Below are 26,875 nucleotides of genomic sequence, written 5' to 3'. Positions count from 1 at the left end.
AGAGCTGGAACGGAACTGTGAAAAACTCGTAGGCTGTGCCCTGATACAGGCAAAACTGAGGAATTTTCTGTGTGCCGGGTAGATGCTTAATAACTTATGTGAAAATACGCATCTTTCAGATTGACTTACGTACACCAGTCGTTGGGACGAATAAACTGACACAGAACTTTGAGCGTGAGCATTATTGATTATGAACTTGTACTTTCTGAGGTGTTTGTTGAGGTTCCGCAAATCCAGAATGGGTCGGAGACCTCGCCCTCGCTTCGGAATTACGAAGTACCGGGAGTAAAAGCCGTGAAGACTGTCCTCCGGCGGTACAACCCGAATCGCTCTTTTCCTCAAGGAAGAGGTTGTTTCCTCCTCTAAATTCTGAGCCGACTCCCCTTCTGCTGTTGACATCAACACACTGTTGAAAAGTGGTGGCTGTACAGCAAACTGCAGACGATATCCATCCATCCACCCATCCATCCATCTTCCTCCGCTATCCGGGTCACGGGGGCAGCAGTCCGAGCAGAGTCCTCCAGACTTCCCTCTCCCCACACACCTCCTCCAGTTACTCTGGGGGAACCCCAAGGTGTTCCCAGGCCAGCCGGGAGACATAGTCTCTCCAATGTGTCCTGGGTCTGCCCCGAGGCCTCCTCCCAATGGGACAAGCCCGGAACACCTCCCCAGGGAGGCGTCCAGGAGGCATCCGGAACAGATGCCCGAGCCACCTCAACTGGCTCCTCTCGATGCGGAGGAGCAGTGGCTCTACTCCGAGCTCCTCCTGGGTGACTGAGCTCCTCACCCTATCCCTAAGGGTGCGCCCAGCCACTCTGCGGAGGAAACTCATTTCTGCAGCTTGTATCCGCGATCTCATTCTTTCGGTCATGATCCAGAGTTCATGACCATAGGTGAGGGTAGAAACGTAGATCGACCGGTAAATTGAGAGCTTCGCCTTACGGCTCAGCTCCCTCTTCACCACAACAGACCGATACAATGACCACATTACTGCGGACGCCGCACCGATCCGTCTGTCAACCTGCCGCTCCATTTTTCCCTCACTCGTGAGCAAGACCCCGAGATACTTAAACTCCTCCACTTGAGGGAGCAACTCCCCCCTAACCCGGAGGGGGCAATCCACCTTTTTCCGACTGAGAACCATGGCCTCGGATTTGGAGGTGCTGATTCTCATCCCCGCCGCTTCGCACTCGGCTGCAAACCTCCCCAGTGCACGCTGCAAGTCTTGATTCGATGAAGCCAACAGGACCACATCGTCCGCAAAAGCAGAGACGAGATCTCGCGGCCACCAAAACAGACACCCTCCGTTCCCTGGCTGCGCCTAGAAATTCTGTCCATGAAGATAATGAACAGAATCGGTGACAAAGGGCAGCCCTGGCGGAGTCCAACATGCACCGGGAACAGGTCTGACTTACTGCCGGCAATGCGAACCAAGCTCCTGCTCCGGTCATACAGGGAACGAACAGCCCATAGCAGCGAGCCCCAAACCCCATAATCCCGAAGTACCTCCCACAGGATGCCACGAGGGACACGGTTGAATGTCTTCTCCAGGTCCATAAAACACATATGGACTGGTTGGGCAAACTCCCACGAACCCTCCAACACCCTAGTGAGGGTATAGAGCTGGTCCAGTGTTCCACGGCCAGGGCGAAAACCGCATTGCTCCTCCTGGATCCGAGGTTCGACTATCGGTCGGATTCTCCTTTCCAGTACCCCGGCATAGACTTTCCCAGGGAGGCTAAGGAGTGTGATCCCCCTGTAGTTGGAACACAATCTCCGGTCCCCCTTCTTAAAAAGAGGGACCACCACCCCGGTCTGCCAGTCCAGAGGCACCGTTCCTGAACTCCATGTGATGCTGCAGAGGCGTGTCAGCCAAGACAGCCCCACAACATCCAGAGACTTGAGAAACTCGGGGCGGATCTCATCCACCCCCGGAGCCTTGCCACCGAGGAGTTTTTTGACTACCTCAGCAACTTCAGCCAGGGTAATGGACGAGTCCCCCTCCGAATCCCTAGCCTCAGCTTCCTCTACGGAAGGCGTGTCGGAGGGATTGAGGAGATCCTCAAAGTACTCCTTCCACCGCCCGAGGACATCCTCAGCTGAGGTCAGCAGCGCACCACTTCCACTGTAAACAGTGTTTGTGGAACACCGCTTCCTCCCTCTGAGTCGCCGGATGGTTTGCCAGAATCTCTGTGAGGCCGACCGAAAGTCTTCCTCCATGGCCTCACCGAACTCCTCCCAAGCCCGAGTTTTTGCCGCGGCGACTGCCAGAGCCGCGCTCCGTTTGGCTCGTCAGCTGCTTCAGGAGTCCCATGAGCCAGCCAGGCCCGATAGAACTCCTTCTTCAGCTTGACGGCATCCCTTACTTCCGGTGTCCACCACCGTGTTCGGGGATTGCCGCCGCGACAGGCGCCGGAGACCTTATGGCCGCAGCTCCGAACAGCCGCCCCGACAATGGAGGCGCGGAACATAGTCCATTCAGACTCGATGTCCCCCACCTCCCTCGGGACCTGGTTGAAGCTCTGTCGGAGGTGGGAGTTGAAGACCTCTCTGACAGGGGCCTCCGCCAAACGTTCCCAACAGACCCTCACTATGCGTTTGGGCCTGCCAGGTCTGTCCAGCTTTTCCCCCCGCCATCGAATCCAACTCACCACCAGGTGGTGATCAGTTGACAGCTCAGCCCCTCTCTTCACCCGAGTGTCCAAGACATATGGCCGAAGGTCAGAAGAAACGACTACAAAGTCGATCATCGACCTCCGACCTAGGGTGTCCTAGTGCCAAGTGCACTGATGGACACCCTTATGCATGAACATGGTGTTCGTTATGGATAAACTGTGACTAGCACAGAAATCCAATAACAACTCACCACTCGGGTTCAGATCAGGGAGGCCGTTCCCTCCAATCACGCCCCTCCAGGTGTCACTGTTGCTACCCACGTGGGCGTTAAAGTCCCCCAGTAGAACGACAGAATCCCTAGTGGGAGCGCTTTCCAGCACGCCCTCCAGGGACTCCAAGAAGGCCGGGTGCTCTACACTGCCACTAGGCGCATAAGCACAAACGACAGTGAGAGACCGTTCCCTGACCCGAAGGCGCAGGGAGATGACCCTCTCATTCACCGGGGTAGACTCCAACACATGGCGGCTAAACTGGGGGGCTATTAATAAGCCCACACCCGCCCGCCACCTCTCACCCTGGGCAACGCCAGAATAGTGGAGAGTCCACCCTTGGTCGAGAAGAGTGGTTCCAGAACCCAAGCTGTGAGTGGAAGTGAGCCCGACTATATCCAGACGGTATCTCTCAACTTCCCGCACCAGCTCAGGCTCCTTCCCCGCCAGTGAGGTGACATTCCAAACTGCAGACGATAACCCCAGCTAATTGTAGATAAAACCCAGGGGTGTACCGCACATGCGCGCCAGATCTCGCTCACTAGTGACGCGGCGGGCCCATCTAGTGGCAGAGCTGGGGGCTGCAGCTCTGGTCTGGACAATTTTGTTTTTGCGTGTTTCTATTCGCAGACCACACATGTTCTCGTGCAAACTGCCCTCTGCTGTAACCTCGTGGGTGGAGGGGCGAGAATTTCTCTGTGGGGCACTGGGGGAACTGGTGCCAATGTCACAACTGAACTGGTCATAAGAGAACTTTTTCCTCTGAGCAATGCTCATGTCCCACGCCTTCTCTTGGCGGGAGGGGGAGAAAATGACTGCTGTCTTTGAGGGAGGATAACAGCAGATACTCCACGAGTGTTGTTGCTCATCCCTTCAACCTAAACAAAAGGAGGGATGAGGTTGCCGCCGTTTCTTCTCTCCCTGAGGATTTGCCGGCCGGTGTCTAGCTGCAGCCACTGCAAAGGAAGGTTTTCCACTCAGCTGAGCTGGTTTGGGAAAGTCTGGGGCCCCTGCTGGCTGACCACTCCTCTGGGGGCCTCCAAACCCCTGACAGTCCCAGCCAGAGATCTTGCTCACCTACCACTGCCAGGCCCAAGCTATGACCACAGCTCTGGAAGGCACCCCTGGAAGTTCTCAGGTTGAGATCTGCAATAACACAGAACTCTTCCCAGAGAGCTGGGTTTGGTGCCCCAGCATCCATTTGCTTCCCCATAAGCCCTGCCTGATAAGCAGTGAGGAGAGAGGTGGCATTAAGAGCCCTCACTGCCAGGGCAGAAGAGCGATAGATCTTCTGAAAAACTGAGGCTGCGAAGTGCTCAGTGTGTCCTGATAGAGGAAAAGGCCGCTCTGTGGTTAGGGTTGAGGTGATGTGCCACGGACAGCTCAACAGGAGGAGGATTTGACATGCCTAACTCCTGCATGTTGCTAACATCCATCCTTGAAGACCCTTTTACAGGGACCCTGTGTGAAAAGGGCTTCTCCCAAAAACATTTCATTTCTGAACGCACGCGGGACAGCTGGAATGAGCTGTTTAATGGCTGGAGCACGTGACGGGAGTCTTTTTCCGTCATAAAGACCCCTCTCCGTTTTTTGGTCCGCCTGCTGCGACGGCCAGTCAATAGAAAGTTTTGCCGCTGCCCTCCGGCACATATCAAGCAGGTCGAACTCCGCCTGAGCTGGGGAGGGGGACCCTTCGCTTAATCATTAATGCACGGCCTGGCTGGGAGGGATTCAGCAGGAGGATCACGTCGTCTTCATCCTCCTCTCCTTCCTCCAATAGACGAGCGATAACTTCGTCATCGTCATCCTCTCTGTCATCCGTTAAGGATCCAAAGAGGGGAGGCAGGTCGGGGGAGACTTCATCCATAAAGTCGCCCCAGCTGCATGACGCAGGGGGTTGCTTAGTCTCCTCTGCGGGCGGCGGAGAAAGGCAGAGGTCTCCTTTATTAGCGGCCGCCGCCCGCACCCTTCTCTCTAGACTCTAGCACCCCTTGACGAGAAGAGAGAACAGTGTGGACAGCACTCGGGGTTCGCGAGTGCCGCCTGAGCCTGTTTCACCCCAGGCATATGATGCACAAAGGATGAGAATCCTTGCCTGAGATCACAGACCCATGGACGGACGCAAAGTTACTGCTTTCGCTCCGCCGCTTGCTGAACTGGCAGTTGCCATGATAGAAAATAATTTAAACTCACCACAACGTGCCGCCTAGCAAAGAAAATATATAGAAGAGAATTTGCCGTAGCACGTCGTAACTCTCCCAGTATATCGCAGGCAAACAATTCACCGTGACAGTGAATAGACCCGCTAGCAAAACATCTGCGTTCAGTGATGTACCTTGACGGCTCGTCTTAGAACAGTTAAACAGCTAGTTCCAAAAACGGGGCCTGCCAAAGGATGGCTTGTAATCCTTATCTTCACAGGGGAAAGATCGCGAATGAAGAAGGGACCACCAGAAGTGGTATATGTATTATGGAGGTGGGACTCCCGCATCACTGTCGCGATTGGTCTGTCAACTGACAGACGTGGTGTTATTGGTGCTTCCAGGATCTGTCACGCCAGAGGTGTTTCCCATAGTGAGATACCGAGCGAATGTTTGAAAGACAACTGACATTTTCACTTATTGAAATGCTCATTTATCTGTACTTTTGATTTCATGGTGTTTTAGCATGATATATTAATACGTGTCTAATGTAATACATGTCTACCAAGTGTTTCATTCACGTCTTTTCGTTGTACTGAAGGATTTATTGTATCTTGAATGTTAAACACATCGGCATAATGTCTAAACAGTGTTATTGACAAATACTGATTTCATCACCACAGATACATGTTTTACAGCACTAATGTCTGTAATCAGTGCATAAGTAATCATGTTAAATCCATGTATACATTATACAGCAACTAGTCTAAATTGTTCCCCAAATAAACATTTACATGTAATGCCTTGTTATTTATCAGTACAATATAAAAATCATCTTCACAGGTGAGTCATTAAATTCAAAACCAATTGCCAATGTGTAGATATGTAGATGTGTAGACATTACAACGTCTTTAACGTGAATTTCTATTGTAACACGATAAAAAAACACAGCCGTAATAAGGAGTGATAGAACAGTACAGCAGAGTGTTAGGACAATTTTCTTTTTCCTACATCCACATGGACTTAAGCTGGAGAAAGTTATACAAGCCTTCAACTTATCCTTCATTGCCAGTTGTTAAATAAGGTGCTGTATCCCATATGGTGTAGACAGGCATTCTGTGTTATTTACACTGATGCTTCTGTCATAAATCAGGCAGTTAACCTGAATCTGTTTTAGGTGACCAGGAGCATTTAGGCCTTTCCCAAACCTCAAGATGCTTTATATTATTGAAAACAGAAAATGAATATGACATGGTTCGCTCTGGAAGGATCTGTCGGACTCAATTGCAGAGCGAACAGGAGTTTATTACAAGGCGGAACAGAAAGCGCGGTCAGGGGCAGACTCAGGTTTTCGATCGGCAAACGTCCTACACAAGGACAATCCGGAAACGTGGTCGATGAAACAGGCAGACGGTCAAAACACAAGGAGACTGATCTGGGTTCAGGAAGGGGACGAGAACAAGAGCAGAGGTTGACTCAAGGTGAGTCAGTGGTTTAGCAAACAAGGTTCCACATCAGACTTTGTTCTGCCTCTGCCTTTTATGCCTCCATCTCCATTGAGCCCCAGGTATGCCCTGTTATGCTGACGATGTGGGCGTGGCAGAATAGGGTCCCCAGTGAGATGTACACATCACTGAAACACTACAAGCAGAATTTATCACTGTAAAGTATGGAGTACATTTTTTCCCCTCTTTCATCCCTGAAATAACAACCCAATGTCACCTACTCATAAATCAGGATGACAGCATTACAGACAGAACAAAGCTTTAAGATACACTAGTTCACGTCTACTGATGTAGCAGATGCCTTTCTCCAAATCAAAGTACAATGATTACTATACTATTGTGCACTAAATACTAGTCCTAATACCCACTGCTCCACCGTGCAGTTACTGCGTGTTGCTCTTTGCCTGTGGGCGGAGCTATTTGCGTGTGGGCGGGGCTATTTGCGTGTAGGCAGGGCTATTCGGGTGAGGGCGGAGCTATTGGTGCTACGAACAAAAGACACGTACAGAACAGAAGTACGAGTTCCTCCCAACATTTACATTGATGCATTAGCTGACGAGACCAAGACGAAAGCAAAGGCTGCTCTTACACTGATAATCACATATTTGCCACTTCCTGAGCTCTGTTCCCTGACCGTGTAAGAAAACCTGCGCTTTCAAGATGTTTGAAAGCAAAGCCAAGGCACGAGGTGGGACCTTTAAATGCAAATCTGAGCGCTGAACGGACACGTTGAACAGCCAACGTGTGATTCGGAGCGCTTCCGTTGCCGCCCAGACTGACATATCAGAGCCTGGAGGACCGAGTAACAAAAGCATGAAACACACCTCCGCTCACTTAGCTCGTCTTTCCACCCAGTACCGAGCGTTTTTAGTGCTGTTTTAATTCTGCACACCCGAGTTCAAGCGTTAGAAGCGAAACTGCTCCGGCTTGAATACTGACGGGAACGAATTGGAGGAACTACAGAAATTCCGCTAACAGCCAGGCAGGTAAGTTAAAGTTAGTATTTGTACACTTTTCCCTAGGCTAATCGTGAGTATATTCTTTAGTTAATTCTTATATCTTTCTTTCTTTTTTTTTTATTTTTTTATTTTTCATTTTATTCTTGTCCATGAGCTGAAGACTCGCAGCTGTATGTGGAGAAATGATCTTTATTGCATTTCGCAGCAGTATCGTACGTGTTACTGCTGAAGAAGAAGTGGGCGGAGGTTTATCATAACACCGAGAAAAAGTTACTTTAAACAGTGAGTGACACGTAGTGAAACCCCAGATTAACACAGTGGAATGTAACACAATGTTAATAAATATAGACTTATAATCCCGTGTTTTTATAAGGTGATGATGGCCGTAACTGTGAGTTACAGAATCATCCCGGAAAGTATGAAGCTGAAGCGACTGCGTGTAACTGATCTGCGCCTGACGTAACGGTCAGTCTTTTTTTCGAATTCCAGGCAGAAGTGGCCAATTATAGAAGCGATTATGCTTTCGTAGATTCCAGGAACATTTACTGCTGGTCAAAATATAAGGCATAATCATCATGAGCCAAGAATCAGTGAAATTGTTCTTTTTATTAAATGTGACTAAACGAGTGTGATGATTATCTGCGATGTTCCGGCGATCCAAGCACCCAGTCACAAACATAACTTGTACAACATCATTCATAGTCAATTATACTGTACATAGTTCAAACATTGTATGTGTTATATATAATTAGTCCACCCTATAATTTTTCTTGGTTTCATCATCTAAAGGGTTAAATATACTGCTAAATAAGCTGAGAACATTATTATATATCGAAGAGAGAGTGGTGGCCTGACGACACTTGACTTTTCAGGTCGCTTCTGAGGCTCGTCACGGTAAGTCATAAAACGAGGACTGCCGTCTTTTGCGTTGAATATTAGCTGTACTACGTTTATTAATAAGCAGAGGTGCTTATGAAATACTGTCTACAGTAACATTTGAAGAAAATGCAATGAAATGGGACCCGGAGCGAAGTTGTGCCGTTGATACGCTGACTGTCAGTCACGTGGTATTGTCAAAGGCAGGAAAACTTAAAAGTGCCTTTTCAACTCCAAGCCTTTAAGAAAGTCGCTGCCTAGTTTCTTTTTCTTTAAATTTTAATGGTGCACGGAATAAAAAATATTTAATCTGTGCTGCTGTTTGTATATTCTGTTCAGTACATATACTGTATAGGCTCACACACTACTTTCTCACAGTGGCACTTTCTCTCTTTGCCTCAGTAACAGCCATGAGCTCAGGGACTGTGGAAATAGTGTGGAGTTTCGAGAAATTTCTATACACTGACTGCCTGGCCAAAAAAAAAAAGTCAAACACTAATATTTTGTTGGACCGCCTTTTGCTTTGATTATGGCATGCATTTGCCGTGGCATCGTTTCGATAAGCTTATGCAGTGTCACAACATTTATTTCTGTCCAGAGTTGCATTAATTTCTCGCCTAGATCTTGTATTGATGATGGGAAAGTCGGACCCCTGCGTAAAGTCTTCTCTAGCACATCCCAAAGATTCTCAATGGGGCTAAGATCTGGACTCTGTGGTGGCCAGTCCATGTGATAAAATGATGCCTCATGCTCCCTGAACCACTCTTTCACAATTTGAGCCCGATGAGTCCTGGCATTGTTATCTTGGAATATGCCCGTGCCATCAGGGAAGAAGAAATCCTTTGATGGAAAAACTGGTCATTCAGTATATTCAGGCAGTCAGCTGACCTCATCTTTTGGGCACATAACCTTGTTGAATCTAGACCTGACCAACTGAAGCAACCCCAGATCATAACACTTCGCCCACAGGCTTGTGCGGTAGGCACTAGACATGATGGGTGCATCACTTCATCCGCTTCTCTTCTTACCCTGATGCTCCCATCACTCTGGAACAGGGTAAATCTGGACTCGGACCACATGACCGTTTTCCGTTGCTCCAGAGGCCAGTCTTTATGCTCCTTAGCAAATTGAAGCCTTTTTTTCTGATCAGCCTCACTGACAAGAGGTTTTCTTAAGACTACACAGCTGTTTAGTCCCAATCCCTTGAATTCTCTTCACATTGTGTGTGTGTGGAAATGCTCTTACTTTTGCTGTTAAGCATAGCTGGGAGTTCTGCTGTTTTTTTACGATTTGATTTCACCAAACGTTTAAGTGATCTCTGATCATGATCATTCAAAATTTTTTTCCGACCACATTTCTTCCTCGACGATGATGGTTCAGCACTATCCTTCCAGGTTTTAATAATGTTTTGGACAGTTCTTAACCCAATTTTAGTAGTTTCAGCAATCTCCTTAGTTGTTTTCTTTGCTTGATGCAGGCCAATAATTTGACCCTTCTGAAACAGAGTAACAGCTTTTCCACGACCACAGGATATGTCTTCCGACATGGTTGTTTAAGAAATAAGAAGCTACTCACTGCATCAGTTAGAGTTAAATAACTTGTTGCCAGCTGAAACAAATTAATCAGTGCAGTAATTATCCAATGGAAGGCTCTTTGCTATTTGCTTAGTTAAATCCAGGTGGTGACTTTTTTTGGCCAGGCAGTGTATATACTTTAACTTCATGAATTAAAGGTTTAAGGTATTTTTATATAATGAGTGTAATTCTAGATAATGGAAAATAAAATTTTAAGTGGCATTAAGAATCAGTGAAATTGTTCTTTTTATTAAATATACTCACATACTCACTAAATATACTCACATACTCTATCTTCTCACCTGTCTTGTCACTGTCATTCTGTCTGTGCTGTGGTAGTTCCTGTCACCAAGACAAATTCCTTGTATGTGCGAACATACTTGGCAATAAAGCTCATTCTGATTCTGATTCTGATATGACTAAACGAGTGTGATTGTCCTTCGATGTTCCGGCGATCCTCGTGTCCGCGAATTAGACAAGCACCCAGTGACAATACATTGGATAAGTAATACAGTGATTTGAAAAAGTATTTGCTCCATCCTTGTGTTTCTTACCTGGGTGCATGTTTGCAGGGAGGCATGGTAAGTAGGTGCATATTTTGCTTGTTATTTTGCCTCGCAATATAGTTAATGTTCCCAAGGCCTTGTTTTACCCAGGGCATTTAGTGGAGTAACTGAGCAGAAGCACCTTTTTCAAGGGCACTACAGCACGAATGGGATTTGAATAGACAACCTGGGGATTAAAAGGCAATGAAACAGACATTCTACATTTACATTTATTCATTTAGTAGATGCTTTTCTCTAAAGCGACATACATCTCAGCAAAAATACAATTTGTGAATTACATTAAGAGACATGGCTGCAGACATGTGATTAAGTAAACCTAGTTTGTTACTTTCCACTTGATGTACCAATATTCATCGCTCAGGTAGGTGCATAAAACGCAGGATAGATGAATCCTGATAACCTCCTTGTGAATTTTTCTTTTTTTAAAAAAAATTTTTATAATAAGCTACACAATCGCATACAGTGCCGGAGTAGCGGCTGTGCAAAGGCGTATTCTAATACATGTTGCCATTAGGAACACACAGATCTTCTAAAAATGCAGTGTTTTATAGATCATTTACTTAGTTTTATCTTCCATATTGCACTTCACTGTCCATGGCTATGACGCGATTATTGAAGTCACAAATTTCCCTGAAACATATATGTTAGGACTGTGGGAAGAAACCAGTGAGAACACTGAGATCATGCAAACTCCTCACAAATTTAGCAGGGTGTGAACCTACAAACTCTCACACCATCCAGGTGCTGTGAGCTAACAGTGCTATTCACTGCATTACCATACCATCCATACCTGTACCTTCCCTCACCTTCCCTTACCAAGAAAACTATCCAGGTGATCATTATTACCTGCAACCAACACAGTCTGAGTGCGCAAATGTTTTAGCATGAAAACCGCAGTTCTACTGAGAACTGGCTGCAAGTTAGTACATGACAATAAGTGTTGACACCTCCTGCAGTTCTGCTTTCTGCTCCGTCCGATGTCAACGCTTTGCAAAATATCCTTCCCTTTCCTCCGCAAAAAAATCCTTAACTTCTATATGGTAGTGTAGTGGTTAGAGCCTCACCTGTGGCTGTAGTATCCTTGAGCAATGTACTTACCCTAAATTGCTCCAGCAAAATTACTCAGATGTATAAATACTTGTAACCTCAACACTGCAAGTTGCTTTGGAGAAAAGCATCTGTTAAATGTAAATGGTAAGTTCAATGGTACTTGAACCACCTTGAAACTGTTTTGACAGTAAAATATTTTCATGTTGTGTAACCCTTAACCCTTTCTCTCAAGCTGTCTGGATCCTGAACACTCTTAACCACGCTTAACATACCTGACTTCTGAACTCTGACCTCTACACCCACACACCCCCATCCAGAATGACACTGCAAAGATCGTCCTACCACTTCAAAATCTGTTAACATTGCTGTTTATTGAACCAACCACGCCGCTGCACTTTATCCCATAGTGTTTTTAGTTTGGTAGTTAGTTATGGTAAATGGCTGTAGTTGTAATAGTATATGCTGTTGTAGTAATAGTACATGTTGTCTCCAATGTCACATCCTTGGTCCAAGAGAAACGCTGTATCACTCCTATGTATGTTCGAAACATATTGTGGGAATGACAAAGTTGACTTTGACTTAACAAGTCCAAGTTGTTTTTATTGTCATTCCTCTATATAGCTTGTATACAGTGGAACGAAATGTCGTTTCTCTGGAGACCATGGTACAACACAGAACAGGAGTACAGGACTAAAAAAATGGGCTGTAAACTGAAGGTAGTTTATAGAGTATGGAGTTGTGATGGGTTAACTGTTTGAATGTGCCAGGTGAGCGTTGGGAGGCAGCAGGGTGATCTTTACAGTAATTAGTTTCCAAGAAGTATTACATCACCAGAGTTTTATGGTTGTAGTCAGCAATCCACAGCCATTTCTCTGTTTCCAGTCCCTTGGGTCAGAAACCAGATCAGTAAAGTGTCCTTAATACCATGCACACTACGAATTGTGTCATATTATTATTTACCAGGAGTTTACCATGTAACTTTCATGACAGAGCTGAATATGTTTTGTCCACTGCTGTAATGTCTGAGTCCAACCACACCAGAGAACATGTGTAAAGATATTTAAAATATTACCATATATAACACACACATTTTGTAATACAATAGTAAGTATATACTAATGTTACGATGTATAAAATGCCAACAAAACTGAACCTTTTTTTCAGCTCTATCTTGAAACCTTTCATAAATTAAAGGTTTAAGGTATTTTTATATAATGAGTGTAATTCTTGAATATGGAAAACAAAATTTTAAGTGCCAGTAAGTGTTTCATAATGTGATGTGTCTTTACTCCAGACAGAATGGCAACCACCTGTGGATTGAGAACTCTGAAGAATGAGCCAGGTACGAGTTCCTCAAACGCTTACATTTATGTGCTCAGCTGACACTTGTCTTGAAAGCAATTTCCAGTTTTAAAACAACACCTGCATTTATTTCGCCATTTATACAGCTGGGTAATTTTGGCAATGTAGGGCAAAGACTTTGCTCAAGGGTACTACAGCTGGAGGTGGGATTTAAACCTCCAAAGGCAGCTGCTCTAACCACTGTTACCAGTTGCTTGAAACAGAAGAATGATAATGAATAAGAGTCAAAATACTATGAGTTTGTCACAGTTGTAAACAGACCTCTGGAATGTGATTTCTAAGCAATACGTATTGATGTGTATTGATTCAAAGGCTACATAGTGTAGCATAACCTGGAATCACAGAAACATGTGTTGGAAGAAAGAGGAACACAGTGAGAAGTCGTAGATCTGACAGAGACAATTTTTAGACTTGTAGAAGTTAGCTTATATCATTGCATTAAAACAGGTTTCTCTTTATCATGTTCCCTTTCTTCCTTCGGTCACTCAGTGCCCCTGAAGTCTGTGTCAGTGGAGGTAGACGTCCAGGGTCACGTGGCATCGGTCAACTCCACCCTTCAGTATGAGAACCAGGAGTCCAATCCCGTGGAGGCCATCTTCATCTTCCCCATGGACAGCAATGCTGCCGTTTACCGGTTCCTGGCCCGTATCGGGGACGTCGAGATTGAAGCCCAAGTCAGAGAGAAGGAGAAGGTGATTCCTGAGTGTTTCGATTTCATGACAGGCCCTCTAGCTGTAATGAAGGGTATCTTTGTATGTGTGTGTGATGTTTCCATCATTTGCTCTCAATCAGGCAAAGGAAGAGTATGACGATGCCATAAGCTCTGGGCAGGAGGCCTTCCTGCTGGAGGAGAGCGACGAGAGCTCTGACGTGTTTCGACTGAGTGTGGGGAGTCTTCCTCCTGGACAGACTGCCTCTGTTACCGTGGGATATGTCAGTGAACTGGCTGTGCAGGCTGACCACGCCCTGAGGTTCTGTTTGCCTGCTGTGCTCAATCCTCGCTACACCCCTGCAGGTACACAGGAATGGTTGCCTGTTACCAGCTACATGTTTTGAATCCATACAGCAAGCTAAATATTAGCTAGTGTTGTTGACTTCTTTGACTTTTTGGGTGAGCAAATGCAATTCGTTTTATCAAAGACATATTTCATATAAGTAGTAAGTACTGAAATGTGCTGAAAGTCATTTGATTAGGAAAATTCAATTAACATGGCTGAAATAATTTACTAGTTGTTACTAACGAGCAATGGGGTGCGCGGTGGCGCAGTGGGTTGGACCGCAGTCTTGCTCTCCGGTGGGTCTGGGGTTCGAGTCCCGCTTGGGGTGCCTTGCGACGGACTGGCGTCCCGTCCTGGGTGTGTCCCCTCCCCCTCCGGCCTTACGCCCTGTGTTGCCGGGTTAGGCTCCGGTTCCCTGTGACCCTGTATGGGACAAGTGGTTCTGAAAATGTGTGTGTGTGTGTATTAGCAAGCATTCTTAATCATCCAGTGCTCTCATTGTGTACATATAGTATGTGTATTTGTGTTATTATAATTAATTTATTTGATTTGACAGGACACAGGTTAAAGTGAGAAAGGTGTAAATACATTTGTAAATATGTAGTGAAGGTGCTGAAGTGTTGACAAATGTCACGGTTTGGTTGACCACAGAGATGGTAAGAATATTAAGCAATCTGGTGAATACATTCATATTTCATATGCTCTTACAAAGTGACTTAAAAGGGGAATCCTAAATGTCTTTATCGTTATTGTACTCAAAATGTTAAATCTTGACAATTACAATATTAGAATTTCTTTTAACGTTCTGTTGTAGCTGCATGTTGTAGATACTGTTGTGAAGATTAATCACGTTAACTGTGATTTTTCCCATACAAGTGTGTTAAGTATACCTCAACATGGTTACATTCTTGGTATCTGAAAACAACCACTGTTGTTGAATTGTTTTTTTTTTTTTTTTTTGTCTTTTGATTGTTTTATTAACACTTTTCCAGGCAGCAGCAGCATGACAACAGAGGCTTCTCCACAGGCTGGTGATGTGCCATACACTCTATCGCTCACTATGAACATCTACACCCCCAGCTTTGTCCAGAGTGTGGAGTCTAATTGCCCCCTCACCCCACTGGCGTTCCTCTCCCAGGACAAAACTCAGGCCAAAGTAGGCCATCTGTTCATGTTTGTCCCTTTCTTTATACATCCCTTCTTTCTGTCCCAATTCATAGTGCTTCATTTCTATATTTTCTTCAGTACAAAATAAAATTCCAGGCTACATCGGTGACCTAATCCTTCCAATTTAGGAAAATGGTCACATAAATGGAAGACATGGTGAATAAAAGGTTTTTTTCATTGTCTTCGGTGGTCAGAAATGACATTGTCTTACCAAGAGTACCTGTACGCTGTAGGTGAGTCTGGCCCCAGGACACCGATTTGACCGTGATGTGGAACTCCTGCTGTACTACAGTGAGCCTCACCAGCCCATGGCCATATTGGAGGCAGGACAGCTAGGTGTTCAGTCCGGTGAGTTTGTGTTTGTATTGCCGGAAGTTAGAAATGATTATGCTTTTGCTGTACTTCACTTTTTTTGGTTGATCATTAGATTTATAGAAGCGTTTAAAATGTACTGCCAAGTTTAGCTCCTGATGATCTTTTCTGTTTTCTCTAGGTTCATTGATGGGTGATACTGTAGCCATGCTGAGTTTCTACCCAGTAATTGAGGCTGAAAAATCATCTCACGTTGCTTCCAGTGGAGAGTTTATATTCCTGGTGGATCGCTCTGGAAGTATGGAATGTCCAATGAACCAAAACAGTGGGGATAAGAGCCGCATCAGCAGCGCCAGGGTATCCTCACTAAAACAAAACCGTAATAAGAGTACAGTCATTCTGTGTTATTCAGTCTCCTGATATCTGGTTTTCATGTATCTTGTCTGAAATTAATATCACTTCTTGTTAAATTATTTAATTATTTTATTCACATTAGAACCTTGACAAATTAAATTTCAGTGAATAGTTCATTGTTATTCTGTAAATTTAGAATATCTGCACTATAGAGGGTCCTGAAACCATCAGCAGCAGCGGTGACCAAGAAGATGAAACAGCATGTTTAAAGTTGCAAATCTTTAACTAATTTCTACCTATAATTGTGAGGAAACATGAAATAGTATGAAATCAAAATTCATTGCTTTTATCTGTTTTCCCAATGTTGATTGAAAGAAAAAACCTCAAGGGTAAAATGATGAGGAAGGCTTCTGGATACAGGCCTATGTTTGCTGGAACGTAGGACATGGCACATGCGTGACGTGGAGGTCATTGGGAACTGGAATTTTTTCACAATAGAAATAATGGCATAATTTTCCACTTTTTTGAAATCTGTCGGTTTGCAGGAACTAATTAAGACTGGCTAACAGGGATAAGTGACGCTGATACACACTGATATCCACTGATATACAGAAACACAATAGATACCAAGTAGAGTCATCCTCTTACTATTGTTCTCTTCTCTCACGTCTTCTCTATGTAGGACACTTTACTTCTGTTGTTGAAGAGTCTTCCACTGGGCTGTTACTTCAACATCTATGGATTTGGTTCGGAGTACGAGTCTTTCTTCCCGTGAGTACCCAGTGAAAATATTATACTCTTTGAGAAAGAAGAAAGAACATTACCAGTATTTCTGTGTATTTGCTGATTAAAAGGTTCTTCTGTGTCTCTGTGGGTCAGTGAGAGTGTGGAATATACTCAGGCCACCATGGAATCTGCTGTAGAGATGGTGAAGTCAATGGAGGCTGACTTGGGAGGAACAGAAATCCTGCCACCCCTCCAGAACATCTACAGCAAGCCCTGCCTTCCCTCACATCCACGACAGGTATCATTTGTTCCACATGTAGCTGCATTCTAGCAAATTAGGAATGTATCACATTATTATGCTTTAATTTTGCTGAAGCAGACTGATAGCTACATAATGTACTTGTAATTTCCTGGACAATATGATTGATTGTTACTTCTTTGCCCCCCCCAGTTGTTTGTGTTCACAGATGGAGAAGTAGGAAATACGAAAGAAGTAATTAATCTGGTGAAAAGCCATGCTCACTCCCACAGGTGAACTGTATGTCTGGATACCTTGGTGTGTGTGAATTTGTCTGTGTGTGTACACATTCTCATAGTATCACTGCATCTAGGTGCTTCACCTTTGGCATTGGGGAGGGGGCCAGCAGTGCACTGGTGAATGGCATGGCTGAGGGAGGCTCTGGACACCCACAGTTCATCACTGGATCGGAGAGAATGCAGCCCAAGGTGAGAGAGGGATGAAAAGATGAACTAAGTAATGGAAAGAACATCTTAGAATTAAAAAAAAAAAAAAAAAAAATCCAAATTGCACTGCAGTCATGTTTGTATAGATTTCCAAACAGAGCTTGTTTGAGCCCTGTGAATGGGTATGCCAGGCCATGACCGCTCCCACACCTTCACGGCCAACTGCACCTGGTGGGGGGTTCGTTGGAACAAAACGGGCACTACATAGAGCCCATCTGAAAGTTCTTGTAGTGTTGTTGACACCTTAATAGTTCTGTGTGTTTTGTACAGTACTTGAAACTGAAAAGATATTTCAGTTGTGTTTCATTGTTTGTTGCTGATTTAGAGCTATGGGAAAGAAATAAGTTCCCGCAAGTCCTTCTCCCACCATTCATTTTATTTTTATCAACTGCTCATTCCCTGTAAAGCACCAGCACTCTCTGCTGCACCATCATGTTTCTGATTGAAATTCTTGTTTTATGAAGAGTTCGAATATTCTAATTAATACTGCTAGAAAAGACAAGTCAACACTAAGTTATTTGCAAGTCATTAGCTGCAGAATTGTTACTTTTTTCCCCTTTTTACTGCACTATGGATTGGAAAAGTAATCCTTTGCACTAACACTGCTGTTCTTCTCTGATTCAGGTTATGCAGTCCCTACAGTATGCGTTGAATCCTGTGGCAAAGGACATTGCAATGAAGTGGAACATTCCAGCAGAAGTTTCAGTCACCCCTCTCTCGCCTCCTGTTAATGTGCTCTTCAACCTGAAGCGAGTCATACAGTATTTCCAGCTCACAGGACAGGTCTGGAGTGTAACTTTTCTTCTCTCCAGTAATATAACTGATATATATGAATGCCAGGCAGCATCAGTTTGTTTACTGACTTGGGGGACATTAGTTTCTTGGATTTGTTTAATCCATCTTGGTTTAGTCTCTTTCTGACAGAAAGTACAGTACTGGAAACATTGTATTTTACAGAGGTCTTTTTTTTTTTTTTTTGTGGTCTTTTCACTTAGCAATTCAGTGAAAAATGCACTTTGACTAGGGGTACCTGAAGTTTTGCATACTGCTGTATTATATTCATTTTTCCTTCTTTTTGTGTCTCAGAATGCCAGCAATATGTCTGGTTCAGTGAGTCTCCATTACATTGTTGAAGATAAACCTTTTGAGAACAAAATCAGCTTTAACCTGAAGCCAGATGCTGACAACAGGTAATAATCAGACTTCAGAGTTAATTTTTAAGGGCACAGATATTGGGCCTGGACAATTGATGTGTTAGTAAGGCCAAAGGCCAGGGCACCAAATGTAGTTTTTTCCAGAGAACACTGGATTTGTATTCATTTGATTTTTGTTGTTGTGATGAACAAAAAAAATGCAGGGGTGGTGTTTCCTACAGTGTTTGGTTAAGAAATTGAGACATACTTTACATATATTACAGTGTGGATATCAGTGGTGGGAAGAGTGGGGGACTGCACCCCCTCTGTTCAAAGTAAACACTTTTTCTCCCCAGTCTGGGATGTCCTCTGTCCCTCCAGTCAGTACTGATAAAATGGTCAATATTCAGAGCTTCATAACAATATGAGAAATTCCTGTCCTATCCTGTTTGTAATATTCAAGATACAAGGGCTCCTGTTCCGACATGTATAATTTTCCATTTTATTCTTTGCCACGCTTACTCCACCACTCTCACGGAGAGCCTCAAAGTTGCACCAGTTCTTGGTATTTTAGTGTAAGACAAAGTAAATTTACACAAGCATATAATCACATTCTACTTCATAATTCTAACTAGACTATTTAATAGCACCCACTGTTTAGCCCTGGAATGGCAAGCTCATGAATGAAATGATATTTTCCACGCTAGGTAGTTTGCTTAACTGCAGACAACTATGGTCTCATGTCAAGTAAGTAATGCACCAAATTTAAGTGCATCAGGGCCAAGGGGGAAATTCCTGCGTTGCACACAGACTGGCACACGCACATCTAAGGCTTCGTCTGCTGTCGTTTTGTAATCAGTTTGTTTGTTTGTGTGGCCTTGTAGCATGCTGCTGCACAGACTGGGGGCCCGAAAAGCCATTGTGGACCTGGAAGGGAAGGTGAGAGAGGGAGATGACAAGAGTGCGAAAGAGAGAGCAGTAGAGCTGAGCATCCAGTCAGGAGTGAGCTCCTCCTACACTGCGTTCATTGGAGTCAACAGGGAGAACAAGGAGCCGGTCCAGGGGCCCCTACAGCGCAGACTTATGGCAGCAAGGAGTCTATTTGCAGGTAACAGCTTTGCAGGGAGCCTGACAACACTGAATATAGATGTTATCTTTTGATATTAACAATAGATGTTCAGTATCTTCTAGGATACATTCCACTAGTAAAGGCAAATGTCCAGTGTGCTGTTTGCCCTTTTTTAATTTGAAAATATGTCCAGCCTAACCTCTTGTTACATTTTCTCTGGTGAAAATTTACTTTGTGAACCTCTGAGATCTCTATAACCTGTATAACAGCCGCATTTATTATAGTTCTTATTATTCAAATAACCAAGGTAATGGTTGTTTTATTGACAGTCGAGTATTAGAATCTGTTTTTTTTTTTTTTTTTTTTTATTCTAGGAAGTTATCCTGTAAATTCTATTTGTGGTAAGGCCCCTTCTATGGGCTTAATCGACTGTGGCCTCTACGTACAGTCCCCTGAATGTTGCGCCGCACCGTCTTCTGATCATTCTTGTGACACTGATGAGCAGCGTTCTTGTAAGTATCAACCCTCTTTAGGTCCAGCCTTTCAGGTCAGAAACCTCTGGCCTAATCTTTTGTAAAGATTTGATTTTACAAATTTCTGTAAGCTGACACAATGTGGAGTACAGTATATGCATTAACACATATCTTGGGTTGCTTTTGTATGCTGTCTTATTCATGTCAGTCATTTGTTCTTATGTTCAGAATTTTATTAAAAAAAAAAAAGTTTGGTGTAAACAATAGTGAGGAGGGTGTATGAATTCAGTATATGAACATGGGAGAGTCTTACTCCTGGGCTAAAGCATTTTCAAGATGTCTATCCATTTTGAGAGAGATGTGTGTCATAATATTCTGAATGAAGCACAGTTTAATGTTTTTCTCCTCAGCATCCAGTGAGGAGGGTGAATGTGAAGATTATGCAGGTCAGAATTTTATAATAACTACTTTTTTTAAAAATTTTTTTTAAAGATACAAACATTTCCTAGTTCAGTTGCGTTTCATTCACCATTCCTTATAAAACTTGTCTGTTGTGGAGTGAAGGTGTTTTTGCTTTGCTGATATTAATTGTCCACAAAACAGTAGTGGTGTTTACAGGCTGTGTGTACTGGTCTTGAGCAGTAAAATGACAAACATTGTAAATGTTTATTAGATTAATCATTGAAAAGTTGGCATATATTATGGGTTTGTGGAGAGAATATACTGTTTTCAATAATTAAAATATTTGAGTTACATTAAAATGAGAACATTTGGTTAATTTATTGATTGTTACTGAGTGGTTGGGGGGTGCGGTGGGGCAGTGGGTTGGACCGGGTCCTGCTCTCCAGTGGGCCTGGGGTTTGAGTCCTACTTGGGGTGCCTTGCGGCGGCTGGCATCCCATCCTGGGTGTGTCCCCTTCCCCTCCGGCCTTACGCCCTGTGTTGCCGGGTAAGCTCCGGTTCCCTGCAACCCCGTATGGGACAAGCGGTTCAGAAAATGTGTGTGTGTGTGTGTGTGTGTGTGTGTGTGTGTGTGTGTGTGTGTGTGTGTGTGTGTGTGTGTATACTTACTGGTAAAAGCAACTTTGGAGATACAAACAAATCAAGTTACAAACAGACTTCCGGTACCAATTGTGTTCGTAGGTTTAGGACTCAGTGTGTTCATGTTGGAGAAAAGTGAAACTTTTCCCAAACATGTAATTTTTGTACACGGCAATAATCTGATAACGTTTCCATTGATGGCATTTGCTTATTGTGGTCAAAGTTTATAGATTTTGGATTTTATTCTGATTCCCATACCAATTACATAAATTACAGATATAACCATTTATGTTATTTTGTTGGTAAAAATATATTTTATAATATATATAAAATTTATTTTAAATTTGCTTGTATAATTACCTTTTTTTAATCACTTTCACAAAAACATTATAGAACAAGCAAATATTTCTGTGGAAGAACCTGAAGATCCAATGGTAGACCTGATTGGTCTGCAGAGGGCTGATGGGTCCTGGGATCTCCAACAATCTCTGGCTTCAATCCTTGGAAAACAGGAAGAGGAAGTGGTCAAAGCATCACCTGGAAAGGTAATAGGGTCTAAGAGGGTTCACATGCAGATTCTTTGCTGTAAAATTCCTTACATTAGTGAATCAGTAGTTGATAAATTTATTCTGGGAATGTGATAAGATACACACTTCCTGGACCGGGGTGCACGCAACTATCAAAGAAATCTCTAACAAATAATATCTCACCACCTCTTCTCTTGTTAAAACTCAACCCGAACTCCGTTCTTGATGATGCCATGGTATGTAGGCCAACTACTCTTGAATATTTGGCAGAGAAACGTATTTTGTTGTGGTGTACACCACATCCATGGATGACTCAAGTGTGTAAATTTTTCCCAACCCATTTGCTTTACATGGCAGTTCTAACTTCTAGAATGTCTAGACACCCTTCTGGAACTGTATTGTCTTTGTCTGTGTGTTGCTGTGACCTTGTGCTGGTCAGAAAACTAATTTTTAAAAAAATGACTGTATCTGGTAATCCCAAAGGAGATGCAGTTCATTTAGTGGATGCTTACTGTTAATTACACCAAGAACATATGTTGTGTTTCCCTCCCCAGCCTGAGTTTTCTTCAGTCTGGGCCACAGTGTTGGCAGTTCTATGGCTGCATGGATATAAGGCTGAATCCAGGGATGAGTGGCAGTTTGTGGCTAAAAAAGCAATGACCTGGGTCAGAGCTCAGTCAGGTATAGAAGAACTCTTTCGTTCTTTCACTTATATTCATATACATTAAAGAATATGATAGCAGGCATTCTAAAGATACCTCTTTACTTCGAACTGTATTCTTGAGAAATGTGTATAGGCTATATATATAATTTTTCAAGGAGTTTTAAAATGTGTTCTATAGTGGTTGAAATACATGCAGTGAGGACAGGCTTATATGTATATCAATGGATTATGAGAACAAATATTAAGTGTGTATATAATTGTACAGAATATATGGGGAGTGCTGGATTTGTTTAGGATGTGTGTTCAGTGTACTGTTCTTGTGTTTCAGGGTTTGATTTAACAGAGTTTGTGGCAGCTGGAAACTCCTTCCTGGGCCTCCAGGTGAAACTGTAGACCCTTGGCTTGCGAGAGTGAACCGCTTCCTAAACACTCCCATTGTTGGTGTCCAGCTACCGAAAAAGAAAGAATGACCCTAGCTGTGAGAGTATTAATGTTTCAACATTAAATATTCCAACTGCTCAAATCCCCAAGCTTTTAGAATCAGTTTGATGCCTTGGCATGTTCATTAACGATAGCCTTTATTGCAGGGGCAAAAAAAAAAAACAATAAATACTGTATAATCAAATGATTCTAACCTCATGGTTTGTGCATGACTCCACTCATCACATGTGTTAAATCAAAAAATATTGTAAAGAGTGTAACTGTCAAATATGTGAAGTATTTCATCACCACAGATACATGTTTTACAAGCGTAGTTGGCGGTAGGCCATGTTGGGGTCCAACGTTGATACAAAGCGTACTGAAAGGGAATGACGAGCATCGCCTAATTCAGTCATTCTCTTAGTAAATTACTTAACTGAAACAGGAGCAGTCTTTTAATCACTGCAATCTTAAATTTGTTAAAGTCCCATTTTATTAGCAGTTAGTAGCATAGTAATCTTTAAAAGCAACCACAGCACTTCAACAGCAATAAAGCCAACTAGGTTGGTTATACTGGCTTGACACACCCAAAGGAGAATGGAAGAATGCAGGAGATTTTTTACTTTTGCAGTGTAATAGGTTTCTAAGTTGAGGTATTGCTTGACTAACATTCAAGTGGGTTCTCTTTCCTTTAACTCATTCCTGGGTCTTCAGCTGAACCTGTGGAACCTTGATCTGCAAGAGTGATCACTTCCTCATTCCATCAATTTCCATTAACTGCTTGTCGTGATCAGTGTAGCAGGGGTCCACAGCCTATCCCAGAATCACTGGGCCCAAGGCAGAGGGGGTGTACACCCTGGATGGGACACCAGTTCATAACAGGCTAGCCACAAATTCTCACCCATTTCAGGCAATTTACTGTCATCAGTTGACCGTGAACTGCATATCTTTTGGCTGTGGGAGGAAACCGGAGCACCCAAAGGAAACTCATGCACAAGAGGAGAGAAAATACAAACTCGATGCAGACTGAACTAGATTCAAACCAATGCCCAAACATCTCAGGTGCTTTACTACTCACTGCACTGCCATGCTGCTCCAGTATTTAATTCCTCTCATTATTAATCTCCAACTTCTGGAAAAGAGTAACATTTTCACATATTGAAATACCTATTTATCGATACTTTTGATTTCATGGTGTTTTAACATGATATATTGATTAATACATGTCTAATACCAAGAATTTCATTTACGTCCTTTAGTTGTACTGAAAGATTTATTGTGTCTTGAACGTTAAAAACACACACACACATTTTCTGAACCGCTTGTACCATACGGGGTCGCGGGGAACCGGAGCTTACCCGGCAACACAGGGTGGAAGGCCGGAGGGGGAGGGGACACACCCAGGATGAGACGCCGGTCCGTCGCAAGGCACCCCAAGCGGGACTCGAACCCCAGACCCACCGGAGAGCAAGATCTGGTCAACCCACTGCGCCCCCTCTTGAATGTTAAAGACATCGCCATAATGGATAAAAGAATGTAACTGTCAAATATGTGAAGTATTTCATCACCACATAAACATGTTTTACAGCACTAATATCTGTAAGCAGTGCATAAGTAATCATGTTAACTCTATGTATACATTACAAAGCATGCAGTGAGCAACTGGCTACTGTCTTCACGGACATATTTAACACCTCCTTAAAAAGCTCAACTGTACCCACTTGTTTCAGAAACACCACCATCATCCCCGTTCCCAAGAAAAACAGAGCTGCCTTAATGACTATCGCCCGGTGGCACTGACTCCCATTGCAATGAAATGCTTTGAGAGGCTGGTGCTGGGACACATTAAGGACACCATCCCAGACACTCTGGACCTGCTGCAGTTTGCCTACCGCCACAACAGATCCACTGAAGATGCAATATCACACACACTTCACACCATTCTGTCTCACCAGGATAATAAAAACTGCTATGCAACGCTATTGTTTGTAGACTATAGCTCAGCATTTAACACTGTCATCCCAACCAAGCTGATCCAGAAACTACTAGGGCAGGGACTGAGTGCCGCATTGTGCAATTGAATCCTGGATTTCCTCACCAACAGACCCCCACGTGTGCAGATTGGCAGTAATACCTCCTCCCAACTGATCCTCAACACTGGCACTCCACAGGGAAGCGTCCTGAGCCCAGTGCTATACTCCCTATTCACGCATGACTGTGTGGCCAGTCACGGCTCCAACACCATCATGAAGTTTGCTGACGATACCACCATTGTGGGTCTGATCACCAGCAACAATGAGACGGCTACAGAGAGGAGGTGAGGCTCCTGGCAAAGTGGTGCCAGGACAACAACCTGTCTCTCAATGTCAGTAAAACTAAAGAGCTGGTGATTGACTTCAGGAAACAGGATACGGTTCAGGCACCCATCTACATAGGAGGGGACATTGTAGAGAGGGTCAACATCTTCAAATTCCTCGGGGTCACCCTCACTGCCAAACTCACATGGACTGAGCGCACAGCATCATCCATCAAAAACGCCCATCAACGTCTCCACTTCCTCAGGCATCTGAAGAAAGCCAGGATGTCCACTACAGTCCTCACCACTTTCTACGGGTGCGCTGTGGAGTCCGTCCTCACAGGGTGTATTACATCCTGCGGTGGCAGCTGCTCCATACAGGACAAAAATGCCCTACAGAGGGTAGTCAAAACATCCCAGGGAATCATCGGCACACAGCTACCAGCAGTCAAGGACACCTAAACCACACGCTGCCTCAGAAAGATGCGCATCATGAGAGACCATAGTCACCCCGCACAGGCACTTGTCTCTTCCCTATCATCTGCAAAACGGCTTAGGTCTATTCGGACCCGCAGCTAGGTACAGGAAGAGCTTTTACCCCACTGCTGTAAGAGTATACAACACTAACCAATGTGCCACCTTTAGTAACTAGAGTTGGACTGCTCCACCCAAGCGCATTGGTAAATTACACTGCCACTTGAAGCATTCTCATTCTCTCGTTCTGAGTTCTTATTGTTACTACTGTTACCATTATTTATTGCTATTGCTGTTGCACTCCTCACCGTCATTGTCATTGTTTTGTTTGTGCAGCATTTCTATTGTCTTTGTCCATAGTCTGTGGAGAAGCATTCAGGAAGATTTTCATGACACATGTACATGGTAATTGTACCTATGACAATAACCTTGAAACTTGAAATATTATACAGCACAACACACACACACACACACCATCTGAAACTGCATGTCCCATACGGGGTCATGGGGAGCAGGAGCCTAACCCAGCAACACAGGGCATAAGGCTAGGGGGGGAGGGGACACACCCAGGACGGGACGCCGGTCTGTCGCAAGGCACCCCAAATAGGACTTGAACCCCAGACCCACTGGAGAGCAGGCCCTGGCCAAACCCACTGCACCACCACACCCCTTCATTAAACAGTAACTATTTAAAAATGTTCCCCAAATAAACATTTACATGTATTTCCTTGTTATTTATCAGTACAATATGAAAAATCATCTTCACAGGTGAGTCATTAAATTCAAAACCAGTTACCACTGTGTCTTAGATATTAGAAAGTCTTTAACATGTGAATTTCCATTGTAACACTATTAAAAAAACACAGCAGTAATAAGGAGTGATAGAGCAGCACAGCAGAGTGTTAGGACAACATTCTTTTTCCTACATCCACATGGACTTTAGTTTGGAGAAGGTTATATAGGCCTTCAACTTATCCTTCATTGCCAGTTGTTAAATAAGGTGCTGTATCCCCTATGGTGTAGACAGGCATTCTGTGTTATTTACACTGATTTTTCTGTCATAAATCAGGCAGTTAACCTGAATCAGTTTTAGGTGACCAGGAGCATTTAGGCCTTTCCCAAACCTCAAGATGCTTCATATTATTTAAAACATAAAATGAATAGAGTTCCTAGTGAGATGTACACATCACTGAAACACTACAAGCTGAATTTATCACTGTAAAGTATGGAGTACATTTTTTCCCCCTCTTTCATCCCTGAAATAACAACCCAATGTCACCTACTCATAGTTCAGGATGACATCATTACAGACAGAACAAAGCTTTAAGATACACTAGTTCACGTCTACTGATGTAGCAGATGCCTTTCTCCAAATCAAAGTACAATGATTATTACTACACTACTGTGTACTAGTCTTAATACCCACTGCTCCACCGTACAGTTACTGCGTGTTGCGATTTTCGTGTGGGCGGGACCATTTTGTTGTGGGCGGGGCTATTTACATGTAGGCGTGGCTATCACGTATAGGCGGATCTATTGGTGCAACGAAAAAAAGACAC

The 26,875-nt window shown here is 43.9% G+C and overlaps 1 protein-coding gene across 5 annotated transcripts in view; it reads left to right on the top strand.

Moving 5' to 3' along the window:
- The window catches only part of LOC108928754 (von Willebrand factor A domain-containing protein 5A-like), a 42,543-nt gene extending 19,792 nt beyond the window's left edge, over window positions 1–22,751 (top strand). The window contains exons 1-19 of one of the 5 annotated variants that reach the window (XM_029255533.1): window positions 7,075–7,513; window positions 12,855–12,898; window positions 13,408–13,610; window positions 13,711–13,933; window positions 14,909–15,072; window positions 15,317–15,431; window positions 15,577–15,752; window positions 16,432–16,520; window positions 16,629–16,773; window positions 16,927–17,006; window positions 17,087–17,201; window positions 17,844–18,002; window positions 18,306–18,409; window positions 19,237–19,460; window positions 19,796–19,933; window positions 20,305–20,340; window positions 21,329–21,480; window positions 22,017–22,143; window positions 22,455–22,751. In XM_029255533.1, coding sequence (XP_029111366.1) covers window positions 12,856–12,898; window positions 13,408–13,610; window positions 13,711–13,933; window positions 14,909–15,072; window positions 15,317–15,431; window positions 15,577–15,752; window positions 16,432–16,520; window positions 16,629–16,773; window positions 16,927–17,006; window positions 17,087–17,201; window positions 17,844–18,002; window positions 18,306–18,409; window positions 19,237–19,460; window positions 19,796–19,933; window positions 20,305–20,340; window positions 21,329–21,480; window positions 22,017–22,143; window positions 22,455–22,519 — 2,358 coding nt within the window. In that variant the 5' untranslated portion in view covers window positions 7,075–7,513; window position 12,855 and the 3' untranslated portion in view covers window positions 22,520–22,751. Of the gene's footprint in view, window positions 1–7,074; window positions 7,518–12,850; window positions 12,899–13,407; window positions 13,611–13,710; window positions 13,934–14,908; window positions 15,073–15,316; window positions 15,432–15,576; window positions 15,753–16,431; window positions 16,521–16,628; window positions 16,774–16,926; window positions 17,007–17,086; window positions 17,202–17,843; window positions 18,003–18,305; window positions 18,410–19,236; window positions 19,461–19,795; window positions 19,934–20,304; window positions 20,341–21,328; window positions 21,481–22,016; window positions 22,144–22,454 lie in introns of those variants that run through there. The other 4 variants (XM_029255532.1, XM_029255531.1, XM_029255530.1 and 1 more) reach the window with 4 other exon arrangements.
- Window positions 22,752–26,875: the final 4,124 nt, after the last annotated feature.

Source organism: Scleropages formosus, chromosome 10 (assembly GCF_900964775.1).
Source record: "Scleropages formosus chromosome 10, fSclFor1.1, whole genome shotgun sequence".
Classification (NCBI taxonomy): Eukaryota; Metazoa; Chordata; class Actinopteri; order Osteoglossiformes; family Osteoglossidae; genus Scleropages; species Scleropages formosus.
The sequence above is the reverse complement of the archived record's forward strand: the minus strand, read 5'-3'. Positions and strand labels throughout refer to the sequence as shown.